We start from the raw sequence: 23,694 nt of genomic DNA, 5'->3' as shown, positions 1-23,694 counted from the left end.
TTCGCAGATTGCAACAGCCGAATCGCGTATCCCTCCGATCAATCAGTCAGCGATAGTCGATGAAGGTGCTCGGATCGGCGATCATTGGAGTGCGAAGATTTAGCAGAACTCTTTGCATGGATCAAGAAAGTGTCTACTGGAAGTAAAGTTAACTCAAATTTGGTTCAATAGTTCTTGTGAGATATTTCATACGAAATTTCGTGATGTCGCTACTGCTTAGAAAACACAGAACGGTACCTATGCTATGGCAGGTCATTGCTCTGTTCCTGATTACGATCATCCTAACGACTACAGTCGATTCTGCTAGTCTAACGACGGATGAACACACCCTCGGAACGGGAATCGCTGGTATGTTTCCTTATGTCCCAGATATACCTCAAGTATTAATCCACATATTCCACCTTCCTATCCAGAGTCTCGGACATTCGGGCGTATCAGACGACTGCAGGCAATGATCGTTCCGGTAATGTTCTTCCTCGGTGTGATGAAAACGCTGCTCGCCTTCCTGGTTGCCATCAGCCTGAAGTCCCTGTTCGTCGGTGTGTCGATACTGATGATCAACATCGGCCTAGCGATGGCTAAGGTGATCGCCTTCTTCAAGACGAAACACTCCTACGAGCATCATGGCCACGGTGGAGGTGGCTGGTCGGACAAGAATATCCACGTGCACATCCACAACGATGGCTACGTACAGCACGGTAGCTACCCGGTGGAGTTTGAACACCCGCCAACGGGACTGCAGCACACGGCCCCGAACGTATTCCCCAGCTATGGTCCGCCGGTACTACAGGCGTACTCGACGGCGGCACACCGATCACGCAGTGACGTCCTCAGCAATCCGGTCTACGTTACGTCGACGGTGGACCATGAGGAGGATCGCTATCCAAAAGTGCTCGTCACCGACAGGGATAAGCTGGACCAGATTTACGCTGGATGGCGGCAGCTGAACCGCAAGGGCCGATAAGAGGATGTTGATAGTCCTGAAACCTCGAGGCGGACCATTATCGCCGCAACTTCCAGAAAACAACCGATTGCCTCCCATGGATCTAGCGATACCAAAAATGAAACACAATTTAAACGAACCTTAGGTTTTCGACCCATTTTTGAGATGTAGAATAGGCCATCTTGTAGCGAAAGTAGCTCGGGTGAAACTTAAACCTCACTGTACTATATTATTTAATTTCACTGTTTCACGCGGGTTCTGCGAAACCGCCAGTACTAAAATAGCATGTAACTAGTTAATTGTAAGCTAAGGAAAGGATATAAATAGATTTCAAGGTTATCTCGCGGAAGTAATGAGAACGCAAGAAAGCAGCAGAGACGAGGTTGAAGAAAAATCGGATCCCTACAGTGAATCCGTGATACGTCGAAAAGCTGCCCATTTTGGAGAATATCGGAACTAATTGTTGGGATTTAATATGAACAACAAAAAAACAACTTGTAGGGTACCTGCCAAGCGGTGGTGCGTGAAATGAAGAAATGTTAAACATGTTCAGTGGTATTTTCTAGAGAAACGAATGTTAGTAAAAAATTAAGAAAATTGAATAAATGGGAACACAACTATGCATACCCGACCGTAATGTTTTGCATTGATGGGTCCAGTAAAAGCTAAGGAAATTATCCCCCGGAGCCAGAAGGATTGCGGTCATTCCTTACCTCCGGGTTACTTGAACATCCGATTCAACAAAACTGCGAGCTTAAACGAGGTGCGTCTGTCGGTTTCACTTTCGATGGGCATTAAAACAAGGTAATTGCATGCCCGGGAAGATTTATAAGCACCATTATACGAGGGAATCGGGAATATGCGAGTCGAAAGTAAAGACAAAAAAATCCAACCATAAACTCACACGCGAGCTGGCAGGTTTCAAGATATGATTTGATAGTTGGGGTAGTAAAGCATGTTGCCGGCACAAGCTGCAAGGCGCGGTTCATGCGACGCGTGCCGGATTCAAATACATTGAGAAACCCTGGCAGGTAAGAGTTGTTCCCTTTTTGTAGCTTTATTAGGCCAAAGCAAATGTTAGCTAATTAATGCTGACCGTTCCCGTGGGTGTTTTCCCTGCGTTTAATACAACTACGAAAAAACAAGCTGATCGACGTTCCATTTTTTTCGGGTTTATGGGTTTCAGGGCTCACAAAACTAATTTTCTTCAGTAAGTTTATTTTTCTTTCAACCAATTCTCCATGCTCAGTCAAGGATGTAAATTATTTGTACACCTGGGAAAGAAATTTTTCGCTTGTGTGATCACAACGCCAATTTCCAGCATAGGCACATCATTGTCCAAAGTGAAATGAAAAATCCAATTCAAATGTCACAAACCATGCTACATTGTGTGCCACCTACTCACTAAGATGAGATCTTTTTGGAAAAATAAGAATCGTTTGAACAAAAGCTTTCTAACTGTTCTAATCACCTTACCTTTACCTTTTTCGGTTCATGATTAAAAATATATTGGGATCGAAACTCAAAACAAAAAAAAAGAAAACTATGGGATCATTCAAAACTGCAAGTGGATTTTACTTAACTCTTGTTGTCTTGTGTTCTCCTTAAAACAATGATTGAAAAACATAGATAACAAAAGATTTGTTGTAAACATTTTATATTCGTTTATATTCGTTCATAGGAGAAGTATAGTTTTTTTCAGTGTGGTTACTTCCCGGATGACAACTTTCGTACTATTACTATTTAAGATCCGGTCAACAACCTTCTTAAAAAATGTAGTTTTAGCACATGATAGGAATAGCAACATCAGAAGAAATTGTAAAGTGCATCATGAACGGAAATAATTTAAGATTTTCAAAAAAAAAACACGTAACCGTGGGAACAAGCAAGTATCTGCGATTATTTCCTCCGCTTTTTATTCCGCTTAGAGAGATTTATTTATCTTAGAAAACGGGTAGTAAAATAAAAAACGACCAATTAATTACAGAACTTAAGCTATTAAGGAAAAAATGCAGAATGAATGTCTTGTGCAGGAAGAAAATACAAACATTAAATTAACTGAGGCAGTAGTAGTAGTGAAGCGTATTGCATATATTAAGGCGCCTCGAGTAAAGCTCATGGAAAGCTTTTGTGCAATCCTCGTCGAGGCAATGCACTGTTGTGATTTGTCTTGCAAATAAATTATAATTTACACTTTTTAAATAATCTGCATAAAACATGCAATTTTACTAAATTTACAGTGATTACTCGATTCTACATCCAAGATAAACTTATGAGTGGCTTACATATTTGAATGCAACAGGTTAGTCTTCATTGCAGATTGTTGGTTAAAACTGGTTTTACAGTTTTATATTCTTCTTCTTCTTCTTCTTGGCGTAACGACCTCTTGGTCATGCCTGCCCGTTAAGGGCTTACGAGACTTGTTTCCCTGTTGTACGTGGATAGTCAGTCCTCTCGTACAGGGGACGGTCCGGTCTCGGTTGCGATTCGAACCCACGCCGTCGAGGTGGTGAGCCCCGGCGCTCAAGGGCCGATTTTCTAACCGGCGCTCCACTCGGCTGTCGCGGACCCCCAAACAGTTTTATATAAAAGTATATATTATTTCGGTAAAAATAATGCAACAGTACTAGTCAAATCATGAGTGCCATTTTTGGACGAAAAGGCGATAGGGAGGGGGATGTCATACTCTCTTATTTCTTTGAGCAAGGACTAAATGAAATAGCCCATGTTTGCCTGTTCAATGAGTAAAAAAGAGTGCTTCTGATAGACATTATCTTCCAACAAGTCGGTGCACTAGCTGCTAAGAGGACCTACAATTTGCTAGCGAATAATATTCCGGCATTTCAAGAGAAGGAAAAAGCCCAATATCAATTTATAGGGGATTTTTTTCTCTACTGATAAAAATATTAAATCGAAATCGGGTCACCCCAAGCGGAGATCACGAAGGTAATTATATGATTAGACCGAGATACAGGAAACCTTGTATGTAGTTTTTGGAAGCGTCTTGGAAGAGTATAGTAAAAATGAAAGTTCTTTGAATGATATACCTAAACATTTTCACACAAAACAAAATGAAATGACCCGCGAAACATTCGATTCATACATATACAACAAAGTATTGTAAATTTTCTAAACCATGTGCGTTACTGCAAAATGTTATCACCCACGAAGGTGTAATCAATAATTGCTTATTTTAACTTCCTTTATCACATTCCATAACAACTTTATCCCATTTTTAAAAACTGTATTTTAAAATTTTCTATCAACCCAAGCCGCAAAAACTTACCTTAATTGTTACCGAAAAAAGTTTTGTAATAGTTATTTCTTACGTTTAATATCTTATTCTTTCACACTAAATCAATAATTCTAAATTAACCAAATATTTTCGGCTCCATGTTGATTTGTTTCTTTAGAGTTATTCCAAGCGTATTTCCGATTCAATTTCACAAATTCTTCTAATTATACACTACGGTCGAGTTTGTGGAAAAATCTATGAAAATACCAACATTTATGCAACAATCAATCATGCACAATAACTGCTACTTTTTAACTAAATAATGAAAAGCTATCCACCCACCTTAAACTACAATATCATTACATCCTTTCGTTCACATTTCCCAACGGTCACCGCCGGGACAAAATTCCATTAACCTTCCATTCAAGTCCACTTGACGCGCTGCGGCAATAAATGAAAAGCGTCTAGTCCCCATCAATTGACCATGGCCAAAGGGACCCTTCTTTGTTTGCGATTTTTCAGCTCGTTATCGACTGAATGCGATGAGCAACGCTCAACTGCAAATCATATCGATTGGGGCGCGCGGTGATTAACATCGAACGCTGCCACAACATACAACATAGTTTTCCACTGGCCGGTTGTGTCTGCGTGCCGCTATGCGGTGATAGTTTCGCAGTGATTGAGATGCAAGGCGCTGCAATGAAGTGAAGAGTGCATGCCTGTTACTACTCCAAAAAGTTAACTCTTTCGCGCAAACTTTTCGCATGAAAAAACAGATATTCTCCCTATTGTATTGGCATCTGCCGCTTCCCCCAAACCGAAGACAAGGCTTAACGGGAGAGATATTGAATGATTTGTGCAGAAAATAATAAGGGGGGAAAAGGGAAAAAGCTGTTAAGAAAATGCAAAACGCAACCAAACACAAAAGAAGCAACAGAAACAGCAGGTAGGATGTGTTCCCGAAAGGAAGTGACAGTCTCCCGACGTCCCGGCCATCTTGTGTCGACTGAAGGTTGTCATGGAATATTAATGAGCCTCTAGCCTATCCTCCAAAGGGTTTATCGGCAACGGGAATGAGCGCACCCTTCGCAAAGTCGGCAATATTTTCGCTTTCTACTGCACAATCCCAGCCATTCAACGTCGTTCCAATCGGAAGCCATCCTCAGATCGAACGCGCCAGGAAAAGCTCACATTCCCGGTAATGTCTTTCGCATAATGGCCTTTTCCTCGGAGCTTGCTGGGCGAAGACGAGTCGAAAGTACAGTATCTTATCCTATTCGTCCCTTCTTGAGAAAAGTGAGCAAGAAGTGGCGAAAGGGTAGTCCTCCAGGTGGGCACGATTTTTCACTCCAAACCAAATCGGACTCTGATCAACGGACCTCAACCTCGCGATGGGGAAGCATCCCGTATGTCGGCTTGGATCTTCCCATCGTCAGCCCTACAGCATCCGACGATGCATCTGTCCCTGACCTTACTCAACGAAAAAAAACTTAGCAGCAACAGCCGTTCACTCACTTCTACGGCGGTGGTGACAAGCGTTCCGCAAAAGAAAATCGTGTCTTGTTTCTTGTTTCACCTCGCGACACCCATTCCGATGCGAAGGAATCCTTCTCCGGTTACGGATTCCACTTTTTCCTGCGTCCCAAAAAACCGTACGAAAACCATCCCAAAACCGGCTTCCGCTTGATATGGTATGCGATGGACACTTTCGCAAGAACCGGCACCGGGGGATGGATATTGGCGCACGGCACCTGAAGATTAACGACCGGTTAGACTTTTCTAGTACCAGCAGCTGCAGACACTACATTTTTCCTCTCAAATCTCTAGCTCAGCTTTCCGATTATCCTATTGGATTCATATGTCGTGTGTGTTTTTCCTAATTTACCTTAACGGATAAAGTGACAGCATGTTAGCGGTATGCGAATCAAATCATTTATAGAGAAATTGAAAAAGAAGCCGGCACAAACCAGAGGGAAAGAGACTATCATTTTATATTTTGATGTTGTACTTTATATGATTTTCAGCTGATTCAAACGAAACATTTCACCCATAATTTGAATCAATTGAAATAAATGACTTATTACAACACGGAAAATATAGAATGTGTTAATAGACAGAGTTAAAAAATTAAGATAAGTTTACTATACAAATTGCTAAACAAATCAAACATAAAAATCACTAAAATGATAATCACACGAATTTGGAAATTCAATCAGCTGAAAATGAATATCATGTTGAGATTTCAAACTTGTTTTGCTCTTGTTGAGGAGCTAATTACAGAACTGGATATAACATGGAAAAGGTAATCAAACCGGTTATAATTTTCACACATCGGATTCAAACAGAAACCTTAGTTTTCCTTTCAAAAATATGCAAATATGCAAACACAATCAAAAATATGTTTAATACTTAGTGCACTTTTACTCAGTTTTTCATAGTTTTGTTTAAGTAACATGTTTGAGAAAAATTAAAAGAACATAAATTTTACGAAATACGTAAATACGCGAAACACAAATAAAATGCAACAGTAGATTAATTTCGTGGCAGATAGAAACACCTTAAACGATTACCGATTGCTATTAAAATCTTTACCTTCCCATTCATGGTGATAAACGTTTTCGAAGGGTGCAAAGAGAAAAGCAAAATACACAAAATAACCAACACATCACCTTGCTAACAAAAGATGCCAATGGGCACGATGCACTTTTGTACAAACACCATCGGTGCAACAGGCAACTGCATCTTCAAAGGGCTGATAATCGATGTACGTGATGCCTCTTATTCGCTAATGTGTTTCTCATTCCAAATGCACTGACCGTTGCTTCTGCTAACGACCAGACACAAATGTGACTTTCTTCTCTCCTATGAGCTATTAGGAACCAAACCCTTGTGTTGTTGAAAAATTTTGTTGAGTAACAAGTAAAACATTTACAAGGCATAACAAATGATTCCTTATTAATATTGTGAAACAACCCAAAAACACAACAAATGTGACACATAATAGACTAATCCAATAAAAACTAAAACCAAAAGAAGGTTTCGATAAATATGGCTCCAAAGCAGTCCGAGATGCTGTTCACATAAAAAAATACAAAAGTGCAACACCATTCAAAAATTGCTTTGCACGTAACAAATGATGACATCGACAACAGTTTGATTAACATTAGGGTATATTGCTTTGGAATCTTGTCCAAAAGCTTTTTATCGGTCTTTTTATTATCTTTTAGTGGTTTTGAATTTTGATGCGCCTCTTCATCGTTCCATAAAGTTGTAATACATTAAGCCACATAACAAATCATCTTTAAGATGTCAAATGACCCAATAAATTGACATAATTTTAGAAGTAGTTTTGGATCTTTAGAAAAGCTTGTTACCTTTTTTTAAATTACTCACATTGATTTTGAGACATTGAAGTCGAAAATCGGATTCTAGTGTTAAGCTCATGGGAAAATATGTTTGTTTCTATTAGCTGGAGTTTATCTCTTCACGAACACAAATTTTGCCAAGCGTTTATAAAAACTGTAAATAATTTAATTTATACAAATACATTGTGGAAATAGAAGCAAATTCATTTTTGAAAAGTTGATTGCACGACGATTTGTAATGAACTAGATTTTTTGGTTCATAGTGAGACATCGTGTTATTATATTTGTCGTTAGCCTATGCCAATACCAAAACTTGCTGGCCCTTGGTCCAAGTAGTAATTAAAATTATTAAGAGCTAATGGAAATTATTAATACATACACGAATAAATATGTGTTTGAAAAAGTAAATTAAAGTATCGAAAACTAGTTTAATTCTTCAAATGCTTTTATCATTCAATCATAATTTGAACGAACCAACGAACCGAAGGGTGCCATTGGTTCCATAGCTATTTCAAGCAACCAACTGCACAAGCCCCTTGAGCTTTCACTTTCAAGTAGGAACCCAGCGCCGATCATCACGAAGATCAACACATTCTTTAGTTTTTCGTAGCGCCACATTCAGCTCATGTCTCAAAAGTTCGAAACGCCCAACAACTCGGTTCATCTGTTAATCATCTGCAAATGAACTGAGCGACGATCGGGAAATCAAACAGGTTTACGCGTTTTAAGTGAAACTATTCGTTACTATTCACTGTCCGGTGAGCAGTATATCGTCCGTTGGGGTCGATAACATCCTATCTGATTAAAATTCTGTCTGGGTGTTTGTAGGTTGAAATTTGTTAGCGAAATCACATTTGATTTGGCGTGAAACAACAATCGATTCCTACTAAAGTAAGCCGTTGATCCATTTGGATTATTTAAATGTATTCTAAATCGAAAAACAAATTGAGTCTGATAAACATTTTATCAATTATTTATCTGCACTTATTTAAATTAATCGGCTTACATCTCTTTAAAGATTTAAAGGATTGCACTACTGCCTTCTACAAATCAAATGAAACATCATCTTCAGCACGCACAATCATTAGCAATTAAATGTGACCTGAAAAAGAACCACATCCGTCTGCAACACACCCAAGTGACCCATTAACTGCCCTATTTCCCGGTAAGAAAAGAAAAACTCCTGGCCAGACCGGTTTCGTTAGATAATGTGTGCCCCGATACCAATCCGCACGCGATCGATTTGAACATTCGTCGTTTACAACTGTTTACTAGAGCCCTTCGGTGCCGCAGAAGTTGTGTAGCAGCCTCACAACAGTCGAGCCTTCCTTCCGACAGGCGAGAGAACGGTTAGCGAACAGAGTAACATTCCTATTGATCTGTTTTAACGCTTACAAGGGCCGTCATGTCGGCTGTAATCGGTGAACTATGGCGAGGGGGAGCAGACAAGACTGAAACATATCTATCAAGCCGTCGTTATTGCTTCCTCGCGGGTTGGGTGGAGATTGATGAGAGTGAAAAAAACGTGAGAAAGACGCACATGTGTGCAGAGTGAGACGTGCTTTATAACCCTCTCGGTTGTCCGCAATTTCGCTCACGAGATTCCGTTATCCCACTGCCATATGAAGATGAAATTCTACGTTCAACACCGGTCAACATTTCGCGGCGCGATTTCCGTTAGTTACTGAATCGAGTGGACGATGAGATGAACATCTTACAGCTTCCTATACGAAGCCGGTTTCGTGGCGCGATCGTGTGATCGCTTGTTCACTTACTGAACGCTTCTACTCTCACTTTTGACAGCACAAAGTACACCCTCGCTACACGATCATTTCTCTCTCTGGCTTCATGTACGATGCAGCCAACTGAAATTCCTCACGGAAGGGCTCACGCACATCGAAAGAAAGTAGAGGTAAAAAAAATGCCCATCCCTTCAAAACGGAAATCGCGGCAACGGAACACCTGAACGTGAATTTACTCATTATTTCACCTTCTCACCGAAGCGATGATCGCGATCTCTCGCGCTCACTACGATCTCACTTCGGAAGCGGGCGCGAACGCGGTATAAAACCGATCGTCCGGAAGCAGCGCACGCTTAATATTACCTTGATCTTGAACCGGTACGTATCAGCTGAGTTGAAGCCATAAGTTTTGCGTGTTTTCTTGTGTGCTTCTGTTGGGTGCTTTTGCTCCAAAAATGTTGCGAAATGTATTCACTGTTACATCAAGTTTATTAACAAAATACACGTGAAAAGTGAAATAATGTGCCACCTCCGTTTGTAATTTAGTTCCTTTAAAATTACTAGTATTTATAAAACGAACGTTCAACGAATTCTTGTGACGGTGCATGAATAAAATGGTTGTGAAGAAACACGGTACAGAGAAAAGACTGAAAGAAAGCATTCGTATTTGTGATATGCACTCGCTCTTCGAACATTTTGCATCTCAGTTATTGAATGCAGTCGGTGCAAGTGAAGAATGTGGGTACAACGAACACAGCCTCCACCATAGGAACACTCGCATACCAAATAAAACCTCCCGAAAAAGGTCAAGTAGGCCTGAGAAAGTGTGCGTGCATCCGTATCGACAATTTTGGACACTCGTTTCCTTTTTTTTATTTCCTTTTTTCCTGTCCATTTCGATCTTCATCATCGACTGGAATTCGAAAATCTCACTGACCCATTGCCCTTGAATTGGGGCGAGGGAGATCTTTGTTTTGATAATCGCATCCAGGGAGTTTTCAAAAAGTTAAAAAAAGAAGAATACAGTTTGAAGAAATAAAAGCTGAAAATGGGGATTAAATAATTTATACAATTAAAACACCACACCCGTTTCATGATGGAAGAGGTTTACTTATCGCACGCGTTAGATGTTAACTGGTTTTAATTTATCCTGAAAACGCATCTTGCGCTCATCCAGGCGCAGACGTATATCTTTTACCTTTTCGGCCAAGTTTATCACTGTGCGTAGCGTCCGTGACCTCACCACGACACTCGTGAAGACGCAGCGGACCAGAGTGCGGATGATGATCCCGTACACACAACTGACCCGCTTTTTCTCCGATTGTGAAATTTTTGGAAACGTTTCATTCACGTGTATTTTGAGCATCCATCAGCAATAATAACACCAAACACATTCATTACACTCCCGGTGTATTTTTAACACAACGCTCTGTTTTCTTTTCCCAATCCCCAATGCTGCGCTGGCTGGCCATCCATCGGTTGGCCGAAAATTTGAAACTATCGAATTGCGCCCAGCAGCGCGCTCGACACCGCGGCGGAACGTCGAACAATCGAACGATCGGAAGTAAGTGCACGTGACCGTGATACGAGGCGCGACACCGTAAACATGACCAGCATAGCCAGGCGGAACGGATGCGGGACACGGCGGCAGAGACGGCCAACGGTCGGAGTCGTCTTCGGACTGGCGCTGCTCGCAACGGTGGCCATTTCGGGGCAGGCGCGCGCCGAGGTGAAAGTGGAAAATGCAGGTAAGTACTGCACGCGTACACGCAAGGCCGGTCAATCAAAATTGTGTTTTCAATCCATCGACCCGTGGGATGTTCGCTATTTTATTTTTTGCCAGTTGCCTCGCGGAAGAAAACGGTAAGGTGTGGTTGGGTTTTCAATTGATGGAGATTCCATTAGAGTCAAATTCCATCCGGCTGCGGTACGTGGAAGGAGTGCGGAATGTGGATCGTTGACGCATGATAAGATTCGCAAATGCGCCAAATTATCGTAAGCTTCCTTTTTTCTCCGATGATTTTGCCTTTTCCAGGTCAAATCTTTAGAGTGTTTGCATCATTTATTGGAACAATGCCGTTCAAAACGATGCAAAAAAGAAACAGTTTCAAGTTGAAAACAGTTTTCTATGATTATTTTTGTAACATTTCTAACATTCAATAAATGATTACTTATTATTGAAGAAAACTAGAAAACATTTCTCCGCGACGGTCCGCGACAGCCGAGCGGTAGCGCCGGTTAGAAAATCGGCCCATGAGCGCCGGGGCTCACCACCTCGACGGCGTGGGTTCGAATCCCAACCGAGACCGGACCCTCCCCTGTACGAGAAGACTGACTATCCACGTACAACAGGGAAACAAGTCTCGTAAGCCCTTAACGGGCAGGCATGACCAAGGGGTCGTTACACCAAGAAGAAGAAGAAAACATTTCAGCCAATATAATCTCAGCTATAAACATTGAAAATGCTATTTAACAGTCTACTGGAAGTGCAGAAAACAGTATAAAATATTACAAATCAAATAAAAACACCTTAAAATTTTAGAAAAATGTTGTCATTCAAACTGGTAAAGATTATTCTAATTATAACAAACAAAAACAAGATGGACAAGAGCTTTACGAAATACTCAAATCTTATATTCAGTCAAGACTTTAAAAGAGGCAAAATCAAAATTGAAATTTTTTGTTTTTTTTCTGAACAATAGTTCAGAAGATCTATCAGAAAAAATACTCCTTGCACACCGAACGAACGCTAGCTCTAATCACGAATAAAGCCACTATCTTTTAGTACCATTACCACAACCATTTCCACCGGCAGCGATGATGAGCCATTAAGCTAACACCGTACCATAAAATCTCGCCTCCAGCTCTCAACGAAATTATCATTTCCTTCGTAACCACCTTGCACGAAGGGAAGACCCTTTTCGAAATCGCTCTAATAGGCATCATCTCAGCTGTTCGTTCATTCCACCTGAATTACATTCCCTCACATCCCCGAAGGAAACGAAAAACGAGCAAAAAACACAGAGTAAACAAATTAGCTATCCGAGACGGGAGAAAGAAAGACGACCACAAAGTGACCAAAGATCATTCACACTAACACGCAGGTGAGGAGCAAGTTTTACTTTCTACGATCGGCTTTGATGCGCAAAGCACAAATTGATGTTTGTTTTGGACGAGTTCGGTGGTCAAGGTGGTCAGCAACACCCTTCGAGAAGCTGCCCCAAAGGCTAATGTTGCGCCGGAGAAAGTATTACAAATCGTCTCCACATTAGTGTCTCGCAGGGCTATGGGAGAGAAAATGGAGAAAAAGTTACCGTAATCATCCACCACCTTAGATAAGATCTATGATCTATGAGAAAGAGGTAGTTCAAGGTCGTAATCTCCTATTCTGTTCTTTGCGTTTGATCCCAAACGATGATGTACCTGTCAGCAGTCGTTGGATGATGGTTGCTTTTGTTGGATCCCGAATGGATTAATGAGATCGAATGTCAAGTTCAGATAGTGACATGAAATGCGTCTTCAACTTTGTTGAGATCTCACTATAACCTTTGTTAGTGTCTTCATGCTTCTACAACTTCATGATGAAAGAATTTCGTTCTATAAAAAATAATATAACTTTAAATTAATTTCATATTTCAATTTTAATTTAATTAATTAAATAAGAGTTGTTCCAGAATGTTTTTATCATATCATATATTTAAGTAAAACGCATTAATATTCATTCGACCAATCCAACCAAGTGGTTATTTTTCACGGCGCCAAGGATGGTGACCTCAATGGTCAGTCAAAAGAATCTCAGCTTTGAGTTAGTTTCATTTTTGACAGCCCATAAATAGCTATTTTTTTATAATCCCCCGACAGACAGACCTACATTCAACGCCTTCCGACACGATAGTGCATCGTAAATCAATAGAAAATCGCCGTTTTCCTCATGCCAACCGTTTGCGGCCAAGGTAGTTTCAGTGTTTCTCTTTAACTACGCAAATTCATCAAACGATTTGCTTGACAAAGGAAAGAAAGCGCTGGCCACAAGCAACAGACACAGCGTGGGGAGAGGGCCCGAAATTTCAACCTCATCGAATTAATTTTGATTAGGATTTTGCTTTACCTTTTTTCCCGACGGAAAGTCGTACTTCCTTCCGCCACTTTCATAAAGCGAAAAAAAAACCTCAAAAAATTGTCGACCATACAACCACAACGCAGGTGCGTACCAGAGATCAAAAGATTCACCTGGGTGGGAAAGCGACGAACCCGTCAGTTTGTGACAAAATTGCGATGGAACCATATTGACACGAATCTATGACCTATGGCCATCCGGGGCAATACAAAACAATGGTAAGAAAAAAAAATAATTAGACAGTTGAACATATCGTACATCCACAAAAGAAAACAATACGTGTTTAAGTTTATTCGAGAGAATATTTCTCAGTCCACTGCTTCATTTAAGTTTCGGACTCCCTTACGTTGAATTCCGTCATTTGTGATACTTTTTTTTAACAATTTTGTTAGAAGATTCATGAGCAAATATAACACCTTCCATTTCGGCTGCAGATACCCGCCTTTAAAAAGATTCCAGCATCTATCTCCCGAAGCGTGAGTTCGCAAAAAACGGCCAGCAGAAAACGCTTTCACTTTCCCTTTCCGGGATCGTGGGACTACTAACGTACCACGCACTGAATCATCGAACAAGCGTTTCGTCTTGCGTCCGGTGTATTTGAATACAGTCAAACCCACTGGAGCACCTCCAGGGAAGGTTGGATTCATCGATCGCTCGTAAACGATCTCGGCTAGCGGAAAATCCAACCGTACGGTTTTGTCCTCACCGTACGACCTACATACTGCCTAGATCGAGACACGCGCAAATCCTGTTCCGATACCAGCCGGGGCCGGCTTTGGCTTTGACCCATATACGACTCGGAGATGACTCGCGGGCAACTCGACCGTTCTTCTTTCATTATCGTTCGAAGGCCTGATAACACAGTTCCTCCTTACATCATCGTTCCCGGCATCAATTCTCGTCCGCCTTGCAGCGGGTGGCTTCCATTCCGATGAAACTAACGGTAACTGTGAAGAACCGGATCCACCCATTAGCGGAAACCCGATTCCACCCGGGCAAGACCCATACCACGCTTGACCATATCCGGGTGAGCCCTCTGGCCCATCTCCGGGGATCCGCTTTGGCACATTTTATAGAGCAAATCTTCAGATCAAGATGGTTCCAGTTATCCTCGGAGGATCCCTCAAGGCATTCTGATAATTACCGCTAATTTTTCTATCCAACTCGGGCAGGAAAACCTGAAAAACAAACTGTGCCACTCATTTTTCCACCCTGAAGGACACCATTGCGTGTGACAAGCGAGTGTGTTGGATTAAACTGGAACAAATATCTTAGACGCACTAGAAGCACATTGCTTGCATTTCCGTGTAATTTGTTTAATTGTAGATCAACAGTCCAGTTGCAGTTGGTGAGTTAAACGACCAACAATGTGCATAAACCGCAAGTGCTTCACCACACTCGGTGGCATTTTCTAGAAACACACACCGCGTGGCAACAACGAGGCACAAATTACGGCCTATTTGCGTACTGTTTAATCCCGTCAAGCGTTAAATGTCCCACAGGCGATGCATGTACCACCCGGAGGTGCTGAAATAGGTGCTTCAACTATCGCTGCGGTTTCATGGCGACGTTGCTAACGATCGTTTTGCTCGTTTCTTGCTTTCCTTCACAGTTCCCGTGGACTCGTCGGCGTTACTAGAGGCGGCTCTATGCGTGATGAAGGCCAACCCGGGCCAGTGCGTCCGACAACAGGCCGCCCGTGTGCTTACCAACTGGGAAGACATTCTCAACGCGAAGAAGATGGAGATGTTGGGTAAGTTGGCATCAGTTAAGTAATTATTCATAAAACACCTAGATTTGCTCTTGCTATCAAAAAAGGTTCGTAGCTTACTGGTTTATATTTAGAAGCACCTTTGTCGGAAATTCATACGTATCAAAAAACCAACCTAACGGAATTGAAATTTTCTAATGCATATATTTCATAATTCTTACACAAAGTTGAAAGCTTCATAAGAGGTAATAAATTGTATTGTTTATGAGATGATACGGTAGAAAGATCACCAGCATAAGTGTACAGTTGTAACTCACGTAAATTGATAGAATATACTTTCATGGATGTGAGAGGAAATGCGGCATGGATGTCAGAGGAGATACGATATAACAATGTACGATATAGTTCCATACATCCGTACACCATTGATTAGTTACTTTTTCCCTCGAAGCCAAATCGTAATAACGACTTCATTAGCGGTGGTTTTTCCTATTCGCCCTTTCAACATAGTACAAGTTCATGAACCATTCAACCGTTAAACTCTTTGAAGCATGGTTGGTCTGGGTCAAGAAGGAGTAAGTTATTCGCCCCTCGTGGCCTACTGTTTCCTCAATTGGATTATATCGAATATTTTACAGCTCATTTCACTTAATTTATTTTGACCGTAGGACACATTTCTTTTTTCGATAATTCATATGTTAAATTGCTATATACCAGAGAATTTTAATTTAGAAAAATCCTCATTCATTTGGCGATGAATTTGTTTAAATAAAATGGTTTTCAAATGAAATGTTAACTACAGAGCTTGATTTCCAACTCGACTATTTGAGCTTTATTACAACCAAGCACTTTAATTGTCTTTATATTGACAAACAATAAGGTCACGAGCATCATCTTCATTTCGTGAATTACTCTCATTACTGTGTATTTTGGGTAACTCATCCAAACATCCAAAGTTGGATAAGCTACACTTTATTGGAAGCATTGGCGCTCTAATAATTAGCTCATAGTGAACCAGATTGAAGAGAAATTTGCAGATGAAAAAACTCACTCTAGTAATTCTTAATTACTGGAAAAGCTAGCTTCTCTGTGCTTTCCCAAGCCATACTTTCTTTTCCTTAAGTGCTTTTATGTTGCTTTGTTATTAATTTTTTTTATTTACCCTAAGAGATGCTAATAAATCAAGTAATTCATTTCTCGTATTACAGCTTTGTGCCATCCAATTCAATGTTTAAATTGTATCGTTTAAACGTTTTAATTTGAGGTGACATTTATGGAGGCTGAGAAATTGGTGAGAAGTAGAAGTGCAAAGCAACACTGAAACCTATAGAGCATGGTATTTGTCTACCATATAGTTCTTTTCCATAGATTTAACCTATTCAGACACACGGGTTCACCTTAAATACTCTGTTTCAGAATCCAGAAACAATCAAAACTGATAGTTCTTAAGTTCTTATGCATATCAATAAAGGGCAAGCTTTACATCATCAAATCAATCCTCGTTCAATCTAACCCGCTCTAGACGGCAGTGGGTGAAAATTGACAACAAAAACTAACAATCACAAATTTACTGTAGGAATACTTTCCCTGCAAAATATCTGGGAGTCTTCAGCCTACAACCACCAGACTGGCTGAAGCGAGAAGCACTCTTGTGGAGTATTTGAAGCGAATAGAAAATCTGAGGATTTATGTGAGGAGCCTGTTTGCAATTCAAATAATCGTGCAATTGCTGCGATTATTGCATTCCGATAAGCTCAATCAACGTCAATATGTGTACGACCACAATGCTCCCCGGGGTAAACAGCGGGACACCGGTAGCCTTTTCGGTAAAGTTCAGTTCAATCGTCTTCTCCTTTCAACGGATGGTAGAAAACGTCCTCACGATGTCGTAGAAAATGGAAAGTGACTATTGGTAGATTTCCGGTAGCCGCTTTCCTCAATACGGTAGCTAACGATGGGACTACTTCCAGGCGAACATTATGTCGAAATATTATCCCAACCACTCACGGAGATCGTCCCCAATCGTGCGCTTGAAAGTGAAAAGATGAAACAAGAAAAAAGTCGATCCAAACTTTCACCGCGTGGGCTGTGCGAATAGTGATTCTCGAAGAAGATCAAAGATATTAGAAGACGTTCACTGCAGTTCCTTTCAGAAGGAACGCTATCGCTTTCCAAAGGGGAACTAAATTCCACAAATGCCATAGGGCTACCGTTTCAATGTTCGTATTTGCTTTGAGAGAATGTTTTTTCAACTTAAAGCATACTTACGATAATTGGCAAACATTTAATGGGAAGGAAATACATCCTCAAGACTCGATAATAATCATTCCTTTTTTCTTGCGTCGGCAAAAGTCCATGTTTATTAAAGAAAAACAAATTTGTTACATTTTAATTCAATTGGCTTAATGATGAATCAAAAACGTTTCCTTTGAATAAAATAATGTATATGCTAGAAAAAAAATGCTTCTACGGAAATTATCTTTTTAAAAGTACTACCACAAATAACTGTTTTAACGTTAATCTTGAATCATATTGTACTCGTTTAAAAGACTTCAATGCTACCTGTAAAAACGAAGCTTAAGTGAAACCATTTGTGAAAATTTCAATTACTTTCAAAATTTTCATAACAAAAAAATACCTAAAACATGGTATTGTTTAAAAAAAAGTACCACAGAACTGTAATAGACGAAAGTTCCACTTTAAAATCCGGAAAGCAAAGGAAATCCAGTATTGCTGGTTTGCAAGCCGGTGCAATTTTCCTACTGACCAGCTTTTTTCCACGGGCCAAGTACGGTCCACGATGCTGCCACAGCCTCGAGAATCTGGATCACGAAGATTTGCGGACCTAATTATCTCGTACCACTCGCACTGCCTCGTCGTAGCTTCAGGTCGGAAATGGAGCAAACTGTAAAAACCGCTGGCCATACCATATCGAGACGGAGCTACCGGTTGCACGGCAATGCATAGGACAGGAAAAAGCGTTGCTGACAACGCGTTAGAAACCAGTTTATCGAGTGAATCATTGCTCTTGAAAACCAATTTCAGAGCGATTCATCACACCGACTAGGAAATTTGCATGCTCTTGAATTAGCTGCTTTCGTTAGTGTAGTTCACTTTCGCTTAAATTTCGACATGAACAATTACGATTGCAATGAAAATGAAAACTCCAAAATAGGGGACAGAATGGATTTTGGACTACTTATTTTCTATCTAAACTACTTATTTTCTAACCAAGGTGCCAAAAGATAATCAACAAATCAACAAAAAGCAGCAATCAAACAGCGAAAATTGCAATCCAAAGCAATGCGTTCTATTATAATAAATATCTAAACATTTGGTTATTCTTTGCAGCTGAAGCGGACCAGGAGGTGACAGCCAAGCAGCAAAGCCGTGGTTTAAGCGACGCCGAAATCGCCCGCGGAAAACCATCCACTCTCATGGAGCAGATCGAGACCGGACTCACCGCAATAACGGAGTTCGTATCGGACGGTGTCGACGAGTGAGTGTTCGAGCGTGCTTCACCCAAGACCAATCCAATGTCGTACCGATACTTCTCGTACATTCGTTGTTAACTGAATTTGACGCATCCCTTCGCACTCCGCAGATACGTCGACGACAAGCGCCAGGAGAAGGCGGAAGAGGCGGCCACATCCAAGACGCACCTGCACCATCTGCTGAAGCTAGGTAACGCCGGCAACGGCTCGGCCCAGGACGGTGCCTCCGTCGCTCGAGCGGCCGACGACGAGGACTACCGCGATCAGCTCGCCGCTGTGGAGGATGGTTTGGTGGATTACGCTGGCTTGGCGGGCAGCCCGGACAAAGCACTTGGTAGAGGCAAGCAAGAGGGTGACCAAGCGGATTATGGGTTTGGTAGTGGCGAACATAATGCTGGTTATGGAGGTGGGTCTCGTAGCGCCATCGAGGGCGGTAGGACGGCAGCCGGCGACGGCGACGGTACGGTGCAGCGGCAACGGCACGATGCAACAGGCGAGGCGATCGAGGGGGGCTCGGTGGGCGAGGCGCGGCGCGGACCAGCTCCGGCGGCCGCCGTGCGCTTCGACGACGACATCGGTGGACTACGGAGACGACGTACGCACACCAACGGGCGAGCAGATCTGCTCTTGCCCTACTATGCTTTGAGTACATTGGGTCCAATGATTTTCATCACAAGAAAAACGAAAACCCACTCAACCCACCCACCTACCCGTTGACCTTCAGGGGATCCTGCCCACGAAGCGCAGAACCCGACCTATTTTCCCCGTTTTCCTGGGAAAGGTTGCCTCCCCGATTCCGATTGGTACACTTTAAGTTTTTCCTCCGGCTACAACTCGATTGTATCGGAAGTCCCCGAAAGTAGTCTCATCTTCTTTTCTCGTCTCTTATCACTCCGCCAACACGTGCTACAAACACGGGAGAGTGATTTATTTCAGCAATAGTTCATTTTATCCCTTGCTCTTGTTCTCTGACACCTATTTATTTTCATTCTCTCAACGCCATGAAACATAGTTCAACAAAACTCCAAATTTTATAAATCATCGACACCGGTTTTATCAAACTGAGTTGTATTTGACCCGCGATGAACTTACTTTCCAACCATGCGATCAAACTTTGCTGGTTTGAATCCCTTTGAACACCCAAATATTATGGTATGATAAAACTATTATTTTCAGAAACACTGCCCACACACGCACACACGCCCACATTATCTCTGCAAACAGACGGATCGACATGCAAACGAAGTAAAGCAGCAGCAGATCAGTTTTCCTCCAGAACAGTTCCAGAAGCGGCGGTTATGTTCGAACTTTAACTGTGTAAATCTGCCACTCCCAAACGAAAAAAAAACCATATCAAAAACATAAATGAAAATCCGTTGGTCACCTTCTGGGGCGCATTGCATGTTGGCATTGGAGTCGGAATGTGGCTTAATGATTTGTTTTGGCATGATCATTTTGGCTTTTGGCACGCTGCACGTCCTGATTAATTCGGCTTCGAAATCAATCATTTAGTTTAACCGGAGCGAACATTCACTGTTTGCATCAAGCGAACGTCATCAGCATCATCTCTCATACCCACGCTGGACTCGAGACAAATTATCACATACATCACATCACCCACACAATCATCTTACACACCATCAGTACCATCATATTTATCAAAAGCATCATTCTCATCGTTCATACGCTTTGCAAAAATGCACGATTTGGATCGACCTTATACAATCACTATAGTATTGCAAATATCTTCCTTAAAGTTTCAGTTGATATTTTGTTTTTATACTGTTTCACTGTTTTGAAAACCAATTCTGTCATAATTGGTTCAATGTTGCACAGGCTTATTAAATTTTTCTGTTGCATGTCTGTTTTTCGTTTTCAATATAGTTTTAACACCTGGTTATCTTTACGCGTTGTTATGCTCGGTTTTCTTTTTTTCTCACCTTTGTTTTTTGCGCAATTATATATTTTTTTAGATCGGACATAACACGCATTGCGAAAAGATGTTCATTCATGCAAAGATACTAGTCACGCCAAAGCAAAAACTGTTGACTCCCAAAGCGAATTAATGCTATCTATAAGCACACAAAATAAGCTTTCTTTTTAAGTGCTCGCAGTCACTTATGTATAAAAAATATCTCAACTTGGTGTTAGACTTACCATCAATCTGTCACATATTCTTTATCGTCCGCTCACGAAGATTTATATCTTAATGTGTGAGGTTTTTTTTATTTCTGAGTCAAACAGCCCATAACGCGCTTTGGTGTAGAAATATGCGAACCTATTCCACAAGATACATTTTTTCCTATCTTCGTCGAAAACTGTGAAGCTGGATTTAAATTCACAATACCGTCCGTTTTGTAGCTACGGAACGATCTACAATGTTTGATTTCGGACAATTAAGCAGTAAACAAGCTACCAGTTGAGTACATTATTTTAACATGTCACTCTGCATATAAGGAGACAATGTTCGACCACACCTATTGAGGAAAGAATAAGTTTTTCGGAAGAAGTACGATGTCCCCGTCGTCGCCATGATTCCGCAATCCGATACCACAGTGAAACGATAGAAAACGCGACTTCACGCGACATGAATAATCAACGGCCGTCTTGAGACGACCGAAGGAGGAAACCCGTATCGACGCATTTGAACGCTTATAGGTTTTGTTTGGTTGTCGTGCCCCGATTAATCCCATTAACATAGAAGTAGCTCACTCCGTAGTCTAACCGATAGAAAGCCCAAAACCCCTCCCCACCTCCCCGCCATCCGTAGAGTTTGTGCATTCGAAATGCTTTGGAGTGTTCGTAGCGCTTTTCGTTTGTTTTGTTTTCCATTCAGTTTGCTAACCGTGTCCGCAGTAGAAATCCGTAGTCCTGAACTAACGCAAACATTCGTCCGCCGTAAGGGACGTCGAGTGGAAAAAGGTTTGGAATTGTATTAACGATGTTTACCATTTTCTTTCCCCCTTCCTCGTCTCACTGGCCGATTTCATCCACGTCACACATTAACGTGGCCCGGACCGGGTGAAAATACCTTTTCATTCCGATCGCTTCAATCCCCCCCCCTTCCACCATTAGGAAAGCGTAAGGGTAAGAAGAAGAAGACCTTCATGAAGTTGTTCATTCTGGGTGCCGCCCTGAAGGCCAAGATCGAGCTGCTGCTGAAAATCCTGTCCTTCAAGCTGCAGCTGAAGTTCTTCGCCGTCGCCCTGATCGGGCTGTTGATCAACATCGCTCGGTTCTGGATCGACTTCAAGAAGCAGCCTTCCCCGCAGAAGGTAACCGAACCGAGGTGGCCCCCTACCTTTGCACATCTCACGATCTTTTAATGGACCATTCTAGGTTATCTACTACGAGCACGCACAGCATCAGCATCACTACGACGATCACGGTGACGGAGACTTCGGTGGCTACTGGAAGCGCTCGCTGCACGCCGTGAACGACGACGAGCCTTACCAGGGTGGACACGATCGCTCGGAGCGCTACGACGAACCGTACCCGTACCGGAGTCCAAAGTACGCTCCGACTGGAAACCACTACGCGCCCCAGCATGCCGATTCGCACGCCATGGCGTACCAGCAGCAACGGCCATATTGAAGAGCTTCCGGAGTTACTTACTATTGCGCAGAACCGCTTTTCCTAGTGGTTGAAATGTTTTCCCACCCTCATCTAGGCCTTGGACCTGGTGTATGTTTTTTGTGCGTAATTTAAACAGCAAACAAATACGACATCATTAGTATCTTTTCCGTTTGCTTGCCTGAGGTAGTCGAAATTAAATTGGTCAATTTGGAGTTAGTTTTTCTTTCACGAATTTTGCTCTTAATAAGGTTACACAAAATTGATCCAATCCTTCATATATCTTTGACAGAAAGCTGCATGGCTCATCAGCTAGCGTAATAAATAGTTAAAGAGGGATGTAGATTGAAAGGAAAAAAAAGCTAAGCCCAAACGAGAAAATTTAGTTGATAAAAATGTTCTTGAATGGAGATTTGAAAACGGAGGAAAAAAGAAAACTGAACACCACACGGACACGCATTCAGCTAGCGAAGGTTCATGCAGTGTACGGGCACACTAATTTATTAAACTGTTAACTTATTCATATTTATTTGCCCGTTCAATGCGATGCGCACTTCATCACTTGCTCGTCTTTATTCAAACCATTTTCAAACATATTGCTTTCTGTTTGAGTGTTTTCTCGGTAGTTGTGTAAGATAATTGTCAACGTTCAGTGACAAAGACTGTTTAAAGTTTTGACTGGATGTTTCCTTGCGTTAACTGTACTTGCGATTTGTAATGAAATAACGTACGAGTAAAGCAATAAAAACCCTTGCGATTTAAAAACAATTATTGACTATTTTGTTTGAGTTCATTTCGCGTAGCGAATTAATGAATTCATTTATTATTCTAAGATAATTTTAATTTAAAACTGAAAAACAATTGCCGTTCAAACTACATTTAAGATGTAAAGATTCTCTATTTAAATTTAAATTTTATATTTAATGAAGTATAAGTCTCATGCAATAAATTAGTATGCAAGCACTTTTACAGTCCTCTTCAGGAATTTATATGATTCCGGAACAACTCATCATCATAAGTGTAAGTCATCATTATCCCAGGATTAATCCAATTCTGTTTGGTATCCTAGTCAGAAAGTACCATATGATTCCTAACAATCTGTATTAATTTGGCATTTGTAACTTTTAATTGATCCTGTAATACATCAATTTGAAATGAATTAGAGAACTTATCGTTGAGCTACCATATTTTATATAAATTGGGGAGCTACAAATAAGTTTTTATTTAACATCGGTTTCTAAGATGTTTAGATACAAATTCCGTTAGATGATAATTTAAATTTTGTAATAAAGTTTTTGAAGCCTATTCAGAATTATCTACTTTATCCAACTCGTACCTTTTTTAATAAAAATAATCAATCGTTTTCTATCTTGAGTACCATTGAATCACTAAGCTGAAGAATGTTTCAATTTTAGAATGCACCAAATGACAAAATAATGTACCCAGCTTTGTTTATTTCCCTCATTAGTTTAGTTTAAATTGCACCTACTACACTTTGTTTCAATGTATCCTTT

At 41.2% G+C, this 23,694-nt stretch overlaps 2 protein-coding genes across 2 annotated transcripts; both read left to right on the top strand.

The window, feature by feature from the left end:
- The first annotated feature begins 239 nt into the window (after positions 1-239).
- Positions 240-964, top strand: LOC131293877 (uncharacterized). The gene is made up of 2 exons (XM_058321927.1): positions 240-348; positions 414-964. Exons 1-2 carry the CDS (start codon positions 240-242, stop codon positions 962-964), a joined length of 660 nt encoding a protein of 219 aa, XP_058177910.1.
- A 9,927-nt stretch (positions 965-10,891) lies between these two features.
- LOC131293876 (uncharacterized) lies at positions 10,892-22,201 on the top strand. The gene is made up of 6 exons (XM_058321926.1): positions 10,892-11,033; positions 15,015-15,155; positions 18,465-18,612; positions 18,718-19,202; positions 21,683-21,882; positions 21,947-22,201. The coding sequence occupies exons 1-6, from the start codon at positions 10,892-10,894 to the stop codon at positions 22,199-22,201; spliced, it is 1,371 nt and encodes a 456-aa protein (XP_058177909.1).
- The last annotated feature ends 1,493 nt before the right edge of the window (positions 22,202-23,694 follow it).

This window comes from Anopheles ziemanni, chromosome 2 (genome assembly GCF_943734765.1).
Source record: "Anopheles ziemanni chromosome 2, idAnoZiCoDA_A2_x.2, whole genome shotgun sequence".
Classification (NCBI taxonomy): domain Eukaryota; kingdom Metazoa; phylum Arthropoda; class Insecta; order Diptera; family Culicidae; genus Anopheles; species Anopheles ziemanni.
The sequence above is the reverse complement of the archived record's forward strand: the minus strand, read 5'-3'. Positions and strand labels throughout refer to the sequence as shown.